Source organism: Hibiscus syriacus, unplaced genomic scaffold (assembly GCF_006381635.1).
Source record: "Hibiscus syriacus cultivar Baekdansim isolate YM2019G1 unplaced genomic scaffold, ASM638163v2 tig00111810_pilon, whole genome shotgun sequence".
Taxonomy (NCBI): domain Eukaryota; kingdom Viridiplantae; phylum Streptophyta; class Magnoliopsida; order Malvales; family Malvaceae; genus Hibiscus; species Hibiscus syriacus.
Window position 1 is genome coordinate 2,326,046 of NW_024063186.1, and position 9,852 is coordinate 2,335,897.

The 9,852-nt window shown below is 29.6% G+C and overlaps 1 protein-coding gene across 1 annotated transcript; it reads right to left on the bottom strand.

Annotated features, from left to right (window-relative positions):
- Window positions 1-6,753: 6,753 nt before the first annotated feature.
- Window positions 6,754-7,880, bottom strand: LOC120171057 (MYB-like transcription factor EOBI). Its single transcript, XM_039178860.1, has 3 exons — window positions 7,775-7,880; window positions 7,472-7,601; window positions 6,754-7,396 (listed from the first exon to the last, which is right to left on the bottom strand). The coding sequence occupies exons 1-3, from the start codon at window positions 7,878-7,880 to the stop codon at window positions 6,979-6,981; spliced, it is 654 nt and encodes a 217-aa protein (XP_039034791.1). The 3' UTR covers window positions 6,754-6,978.
- Window positions 7,881-9,852: the final 1,972 nt, after the last annotated feature.

Sequence of the window (9,852 nt, forward strand, 5' to 3'; positions counted from 1 at the left end):
CTTACGGACATGAAGAAGATCATTTAACATTAATGCTCGAGAAGAAGAACACAAAACTAATTTACCTATGGCTCGAATAGGAAGTAAAACTCCATTACCAACAATAAGTTTACCTGGTCCTGAGAAGTCTTTCTAATTAAGAACATCAGTTGAATCAGAGGTTACATGATGTGTAGCCCCAGAATCAACTACATAGTGATCCCTCGTGCTAGTGGCAATGTGACTTTGCGGCTTTGAAGAGTAGCAGGCCTGCACTTCAGCCCTAGCTTTTGTACAACACACGCACTCATCCACATCAACAGGAGCTAACTCCAAACTAGAGTAGTTTACAGATCCTGAATTACCACAACTCACAGCACGATCACCAATCGACTACTAAATGATTGATCGAACCTGTACCAGTAATCAACAACCAAATGGCCATTTTTCCCACATAACTGGCATTGAAAGCGTGGTCGACCACGACCCCGACCTCCAGCTCAACCTCCAGCACTAAATCCAGACCTCCCAGAAGAACGATCTAAAAAACTATGACAAAAATTCTTCAAACTAGGACTAGATTGAGCTAAATGAGCACTCATCGACAGAGAATCTTCTTAGGGATCAAACCCAACAAGTTGAGTTTATGCATCGATCAACATCGAGCAGATGTTGTTAAGAGACAAAGCATCTTTCATGGTGGTTATGAACGCAATATACGGTTGATACTCTCGGGGAAGGCCTTTTAAAATACTCGCAACATGTTCGACCTGAGGAATTGCACTGTCACAAGAATCTAACGTATCACAAACCTCTTTGATGCGAGTAAGATACGTTCGCATGCTATCACTCCCTTTCTTGAGAGACTGAAGTTTATAGTGAATGTTGATAACTGTCATGGTAGATCGGTTCGCAAAGAGCTGTAGCATTGTGCTCCAGACCGCCGTTGTCATCTCCGCTCCAACAAACTGGGACAGCAAATGAGGGTTGATCGTGGACAGTAACCAAGAAGCTAGTGCATTGTCTTGTGCAACAAACTCTTCATTCAATTCATTAGCCACCGTGTTACCATTCTCATCCTCCACTGTTGCAGGAGGAGGACACGCAGCTCCGGTTAGTAACCACTCCAGTCGGTGACTGCGCACAGTCAGTAAGACTTGCTGCTTCCAAAGTAGAAAGTTAGCCTCATCAAGAATGATGTTAACCTTCTTGTTTGTGAAGGTTTTTCCAGCATAAAACTCCATGAACAAGAGTATAGCACAGCACGCAATGGAGACCTCAGGAACATCCAGCGAATGACACCATGTCAAGTATAGCTGAAAATGCACAGCATAGCTATAACATAAATGAAACAGGAAAACATTTCATTTACTTAACTTGCTATACACATCACCTATGCCTATTATCTATAGCTCACTTACAACAACCTCTAACAACTTAACAATCCTAAAACCGTTTCCTAACAACTTCTACATGATGGCTAACTACATCCATCATCACCTCTCAACTCACATGCATGACATGCTCTAACTCACGTGCATGAGTTACTTAAAGTATCTCAACAAACATATACTTTAGCGATTATACTAGTTCGAGAAACATTGTTTTTAAGACAATGAATTACATTTATTATGTTTTATTTTCTTATTTAATATAATTTATTATTTGCTAGTCACTGCTAATAGGTTATTTTACAACATTCTTTTGCTAACAAATTTTTCATGACAATTTAATAGAATATGTCGAATTCGTTTAACAATAGAATCACGTAAATTTTAAAAGAAAATTTTGAGTTAATATCTTCCCTCAACAATGGTTAAAAATATTTTAAATTTTAAGGTGAAGTGCATATGCATCCAAGTTCGGAAAAATTATATATAAGATAATATTTAGTTGAGTATTTATTCTACTCTTTAATTAGAACCAAAGTTCCAATTTCACTTATAACATTATTTTCTTAAAAGAATATATTTAGAAGTTATTTTTGGCAAAAAAATGTCTTAATAAATAAAAAGGAAATTAATTGTATAATCCAACTGTTTAATTTTATCTGCCATATTTGCTAAGGTATGCAAGAATATGCATATTTTATTTTGTATGAAACTAGCATAGGGAATAAGTTTATTGTTTAAATATATATATATGAGAAAATATTCCCTTGCACTATTTTAATTGGAAAAGCTAAAATAGGTAAATAATGCTTGGGCTGTTTTGTACATTGGCCCCTAAGGTAATTTTTAAATATATATATGCTTACATATATAAGTAAAAATAAAACATTAAATTTTAGGGTTAATTATATGATTGATCACTTATGTTTGGGTTTTTTTCACTTTTCCTCACTGATTTTAAAAAACATAATATATGGTCACTTTCGTTTCTATTTAATTAATATGGATCACTACGAGTTAACTACCGTTAAATATTTTTGGGATAATCACACATTTCGACCATGTTATTTACATATTCTCTCAATTTAGTCCTACTTTTAATAAATTAAAATAAATTTAATTCTTCAATTGAATGATGCCATATGTCACTGGCACTAAGTGTCGTGTAACGTGTCACCATTCAGTTTAGAGGACCAACTTTATTTTAATTTATTTTATTTTAATATTTTTATTTTAATATATGGTTAACTTTATTTTAATAAATCAAATATATTAAATTAAAATAAAGTTACTTCTCTAACCAAATGGTGACATGTGACACACACATGGCACCAATGACACGTGAAATCATTCGGTTGGAGGATTAAATTTATTTTAATATATTAAAACTATGGCTAAATTGAGAGAATATGTAAATAACATGGACCAAATGTGTGATTATACCAAAATGTCACATCATCTAATTTGTTAATTTTTAATTATTGTTAACTCGTGGTGATCATATCTTAACTAAATAAAAATAAAAGTGTCCGTATCTTAATTAAATAAAAATAAATTGACCAAATATTTTTTTGAAATCATGAGAAAAATTGGACAAAACGCATACAAAAGTGATCAATCGTGTATTTAAACCTAAATTTTATTATAAAATTATCATGACCCTAAGTGAAGTTTGATAGAAAAACACTCCCGTAGTTTTATATGTTTCCTTTTCATTTATATAAAAATAGAGAAAACGAATAATAATTTAATAATAATTTAAATTAATTTCAAAATAATGAATTATTTTTAATTTTTAAATTTCCTTTTCTGTTGGCAGTGTAAAAACACACTTTATAGGTTATATTAATTTTCTTAGGCATTTTAATTTCTTTCAACCGAAAACAATAAAATGTTAATGGTTTATAGCTTTATGAGAAACTGTTACTAGTCATTCCATTAAATTACATAAAATATGAAAGGGATTAGAAATCAATCAAGTTAATTTCATGTGATAATTCTTCTCTTGATATTTCGACAACATATATATTCTTGTGGTCCAAGCCTTGGTGTAGAAATGAAAATAACATATTAATCATTTTTTGTTAATGAAAGATTAGTAGGTTACTTTATTTTTTTAATTTACATATGTGAACTTTTAATGTTCTATGAAAGTGGTCCCAAAACCAAATTTAACCAATTTTTTTGCCATAGATTTTTAATTTTAAAGATTAGCACGATACCATATGCTCCATTCCCTAAAGAAAACTAATTTATATCTTTCTCGTACAAGCCCTTACCCTCCGTAAGGACGGGACCATTCAAAGGTTTAAATAGTATTTTAAAATCTAATAATTTTTTTTTATAAAAATGATACAAGTGATAATATTATAATAATTGTATTTCTGGAAAGTATAATATTAGTTAAGACGGTAGATCTCACCCCACTCTGTTGATAGAATATGATCATTTCTTCATCAATGTTGCTTAATAAGAGAACAATTCACAACCTATAAAGTTTAAACCTTTGAATGAAATTTCATAGAAGACTTGGATTAATGTGAGAAATATAATCCCAAGATATTTTAAGGTCCTTGAAAAGAGTAAGAAATGGTCAATTTTATTTATTTTGTTGTTGTTGGATCTTACTCTCACAACTTATACAAAGAATAAATAAGCTTAATACTAAAATATTTTTTTTAATTTCTTTTTGACTGATGTGGAATTGATCTAACCCTACCATTGCACTAGAGGGTCTGGTTATTTAAATTTATATCGAAATTCAAATATATTTAACAATGACTACTCAAATTGAAAATCTTAGAAACACATAAACCAAAATCAATCTCATCATCTAAAGCGTTTCCTTATATAAATTATATAATATTTTGATTTAAAACGGTCTATTAGCTCAGTTGGTTAGAGGTCGTATTAATTAATGTGAAGGTCGCAGGTTTGAGACAATCATGGGCCGTTAATTTTTTATATCTTGATAGAAAACGCTGCCGTTTATTAATTCGGTTGTCTTTTACCTAGGCCTAATATTTATATGTTTGGGCCTCTTCTCAATGGAGTAATTGGGCTTCATCTTTCTTGCATAATGCGTTTCGCTCTACCATTTAAAGAAATTATAAATATAGTATTTCTTTCAAATATTCTCAATTATTTGACAATGAAAGATTAATCATTATGATGCAGTCTTTCGTGCTCGAACCCATAACTTTTAAAAACAACAACGATTACTTTAACTACTGAGGTAAATTGATTCGTACTCTATTTTGTTTTTTTTAATAAATGAATAGAAATTTATGAAATAAGTGTTATTTTTATAAAAATAAATCGTTATTTTAGTATTTTATTTTATATCACGTTGTCACACGATACATATTATATATTGACCGTGATCGATTTAAAAATACTTCATTTTTCCGAAAAATATATAAGGATAAATCATGAGAGTTAACATGTAACGTACATGGTTTTTCTTCTACTTTCATTTATATGATTATTTTAGTCTATTGGTAATGCATTTTCTCTGTGTTTATTCTTATTTTTTACAACTTCATTAAAAATAACACTTCCACTAATCAAACGCGTAAATTTGATTTCATATTGGTAATCATCATTTTTCAATTAAATCATATGAAAAGAGAAAGTAGAGAAAGATGTCGAAACTGAATGAAACCTCTATTCAGTTACTTTTAGGGGAGGTTTGGTTCACGAATGTAATATAACATTATTATGGGAATGTAATATATTATGGGAATGTTATATTACTTTGTTTAGTTTATTTAGTAGGATGTAAAATTACAGTGTTTGATTTGAAGAATATAAGATTATTTTAATATATATTTTACCAAATTATTCTTGTGATATATATATATATAAAAGTTAAACTTTAATATTAAATTATAAATATTTGAATAAAAATTTATAAATATATATATATTTTTGTTGTCCTATAGTTCCAAAGCTTCGCCCTGATTATTGGACGACCTGGGCTTTGGTGGCTGAGTCTTTCAGCGGAGATTTTTTTTGCATACACAAAGACTCAAACCTGAGACATTGCTTAAGCGATATCAAGCTACTTATCACTTGAACCCCGTTGGTAAAAATTTTAATATTTATACTATCTAACTTTTGAGAAAAAATACATTTAATATATAACTAGTATATTAAACTTATATTTTTAAATAATTTTCAGAATCATCATATTTATTTATAAATAATATAATATAATATGAAAAAAATAATATTATGATCTCGAGTGGATATTCTTCAATGTATAAGATCTAATTTTTAATAACTTAAAGTTAGATATTATTTTAAATAATTACATTTTTACAATCATATTATTTTTCACCTCATAAAATTATAAATAATTAATATATTGAATATTAAAATATAAAATAATTTTAAATACTCAAATTTCTTAATATTTTACTTGTATATTATTATTATATTTATAATTTTGACTAAAGTACAAAAAATAAGAATTAAAAAGGATCATTATAAAAAGAATTCATTAGTCTCATGGTATTCTTGTCCAAAGTGGTAAGAATTGTCTAATGTCTAATAAATTTTGTAACATTACTGGAATGTAGCATTACTATGAATGTTGTATTATCTTGTTTGGTTTGTTTATTAGGAATGTAAAATTACAACGTTTGGTTGGAGGAATATAAGATTACTTGAATGCGTACTTTACTAAATTATCCTTGTCATATATATATTAAAAAAGTTAAAATTTGATATAAATTATAAATATTTCAATGAAAATTGGTAGAAATATATTAATCATTATATTATCTAACCTTTGAGAAAAAAAATCCATTTAATATATAATTAGTATCTCAAACTTATATTTTTAAGTAATTTTCATAAGCATCACATTTATTTATATAAAATATTATATAATAAGAAAAAACAATATTATGATCTCGAGTGAACAAATATACTATTTTTCAATGCATAAAATTATTTTTTAATAACTTAAAGTTATATATTATTTTAAATAATTACATTTTTACAATCATATTACTTTTCACCTCATAAAATTATAAATAATTAATGTATTGAATATTAAAAATATAAAATAATTTTAAATGCTCAAACTTATTAATATTTTACTAAATTAATCTCTTTATATATTATTATTATATTTATAATTTTGAGTAAAAGAAAAAAATTGAAAATATCATTATAAAAAGAATTCATTAAATTAGGTATATTGTTGTTTAAAATAGTAGGAATTGTCAAATACCTAAAAATTTGGAAGTAATGACATTCTCACCGTTTTAATTAATAAATGCTACTACCGGAAAAGATTAATCTATGCTACAATTGGGAAAAGATTATTCCCTACCTAAAAGTACTATTGTGTAAACCAAACGTAAAAGTACTATTCAGTAAAAGATTATTTCCATTGGTAACGTTATTTTTGACCAACCAAATGCCCCCTCAACATTTCTTTTTTTGGCTCGGGTACACAATAGTTATCACGAAAATTCATCAACAGCGTAAACACCCAATCGTTATTATCATTACTATAAACAGTGCATATATGTATATATATATTATCTAAACAACCCCAAACGTTCAAAAACTAAGCTTAGAAAATGTACCCTCCTCAATAGAATACATTTTTTGCATCCCATCCGTAAGAATAATCAGCTGCTGCTGGCTGAGTTTTCATGGCGACATTAAGGCTGTTGCAATTACCAGCATGCTGATAATAAGTATTATTCCCCTGCTGCTGGTTCCACCATAACCCTTCATTCATCAAGTACTCGTCTAAGAAAGAAGCAGCCTCTTCGGACATAACAGCCAAGCATGGATCCTCATGCCCAGTCGGTCGACCGCCATCTCCGGCTGCGGCAATCTCATCTTTATCCGGTGGCTGCTGCTGTTGTTCGAGCTTTAGCATTTGAGTTTTTCTTTTCTGTTGCTTCCGAGGGGACCTTTCCTTCTTGTTGAAGTGGGTTCTCCAATAGTTCTTTATCTCATTGTCGGTTCTCCCTGGCAAGTATCTAGCAATCGTGGACCACCTGTTCCATTTCACATAGAATTACAAAACACCAAATAAAAATAAGACAGAAAATCAAAAGAAGAAGAAGCATTACTTGTTACCCCAAATGGCATGCAATTCAGAGATGATCCCTTCCTCCTGAGGCGTAATATGACATCTCTTAAGACCAGGCCTCAAATAATTCACCCAACTCAACCTGCAACTCTTCCCACTCCTATTCAAACCTGATATATACATATATATTATTCAAATTAAATTGGCTAAATGATCCAAAAAAATATGTGGTAAAATTATATATATATATATATATAGAGATATCATCTAATTACACAATGTAAAACTTTTTAATTTTACGCAATTTAAGACCGAGTGAAAATAAACCTGTAGATTTAGAGACTGAACTCCACCTTCCCATGAAAGTTGACATATTCAGTCAAGAGCTTATCTTCCTCAGGAGTCCATGGACCTTTCTTCCATGCTTGTTTTGGAGCTCCCCAACCCATTATTTTCGACTATTTTCACACTGCTTTCACTTCACAGACTTACCCTCTTATATATTCCCTCAATTATGTCGATTCCATTTTTTTTAGTTTCATTGATGATCTCATTATACCACTAAGACGACATCTTTGAATCAAACTTTTGGGTTCTTCTTTTCCTTTGTTAATTATGTTTAGAACAAGTGTTAGATGTCTAGGTGCTTACCAGCTCAATCTCTTGCAACTAATTACAAATCACCAAGTGTTGGGTTATTCCACCCTATGATGCCATTTGATTTTGCATAGTACATGATTTAAATAGGGACTCAAACAAGATATGATTGTTGATCTTTTGTATTTTTTCTATTTTCTTTATTAATACCTTTAAAAATTGAAATATAAATATCATAAGTCACTTCAAATACAATTATTATATACCTACGATTTTCTTTAAAAGTAATTGAATGAATGTAATAACATAGTAACTTGATTGTATCCTCAACCATAATAAATACACATAAGTAAAAGTACATTTACAATGATAATTTGAATATCCCATGTCATTCATCAGGGCGAACTACGAATTTATTGATTTGAATATACCTTTAGGATTTGTTTATGGGGTAGAGAAGGTTCTAGGATGCCATTTTGGGTAATGGGTATTTGAATATATGATAAGGTATGATTTTTTATGACTCATCAATGCTACATTTGATCTCCTTACAACCATATACTATATATTTTAACTTATTTGGAATGTTAAGACCATAGTTTATTGGATTAAGTCCATTTTCTTAATAATGCCTATATATAGGCATTGACGTGTGAGGTTGAAGGTTATTAAATAATACTATTGTAGACCCTAGATTTTGTCCTCATCCCCAACAGCCTATACCTCGCCCAGCCTGGCTACCACAAGACCACTATCACTTGTTTTCCTGCCAATGCCAACGCAAAAAGGATGGGGTGCATGTGAATTTTTATCTAAAGCATCATCACAAATTGCATTATTTTAAAGTGTAAAATTATTGTGAAATTGGCTATAAAAGCCGAATGCATGTATGAACAAAGGAGAGGGGAACATGAAAAAAGGGAAATAATTGTAAGGGGAGTTCCTCTCGGTTTTTTCACAGATTTTCATCAATAAAAACACAGCAGTTGAAACATATTTTCAGCAACCCAAATCCAAAATCGAAAGCAAAAATCCGAAGGTATTCTGTTTTTTTAGTTTATTTGTTTAATCTTTAGATTGCAACTAAAAAAATCTAGTTTAGTATAATTCTCGTTCTTGGTTTATATATAAGTTTTTACGGTTTTAAAAATAATATATATATATATATATATATATGAGTTAGGGATTTATAATTACCTTGTTGACGTGGTGTTTATTGGGGTGGCGTTGTACTCGGGCGTCGCCGGAAGTCGAAGGGCCAACTTCTATGGTCGGTTGAAGCTTGTATGTTGACTTGGGGTTGTTTGGATTATTTATTCTCTGGTTTGAGTTGAGAAAAGAAAGGAGAAGAGTGAAATGGTGTTAGTTTCACGCATAATAGAATTGGGGAAATAAAAGTGTTTTTATTTTGATTTCGGGTTAACCTCACATAGGATCCTTCAATTTATTGCCATATTTTATATTGGTCTCTTAAAGTTTTGGTCTATTCATGTTTAAGTCACCCCAATTTTGCTTTGTTTTTACACATTGACCACCAAATCCTTGCGTCTAATCGAGTTCAGGTCCCTCTAATATTACATTGTTTTTACATTCTAGTCACCGAACCTCTATGTTTTTATTTTATTTTATTTTAGGTGTTTTATTTTCATTATTTTTAATTCAATCACAAATATGTTATATTTTGTAATAATTTATGCATGTAACTTTCATTTCCTTTATTTTAGTCACTATTAGTTTTTGATTTAGCCTCGATTATTTTAATTTTAGCATTTGGATCCTTGCTTATTTTTTATTTAGCTATTATTTTTATGTTTTCTTGCATTT

Bases quoted from the DNA above. Each gene is read 5' to 3' on its own strand.
- LOC120171057 (XM_039178860.1), bottom strand. From the start codon at position 7,880: ATGGGTTGGGGAGCTCCAAAACAAGCATGGAAGAAAGGTCCATGGACT. The intron at 7,602-7,774 runs GTCTCTAAATCT...TGTATATATCAG, and splicing joins TCATGGGAAGGTGGAGTTCA to GTTTGAATAGGAGTGGGAAG. The intron at 7,397-7,471 runs GTAATGCTTCTT...GAAATGGAACAG, and splicing joins CATGCCATTTGGGGTAACAA to GTGGTCCACGATTGCTAGAT.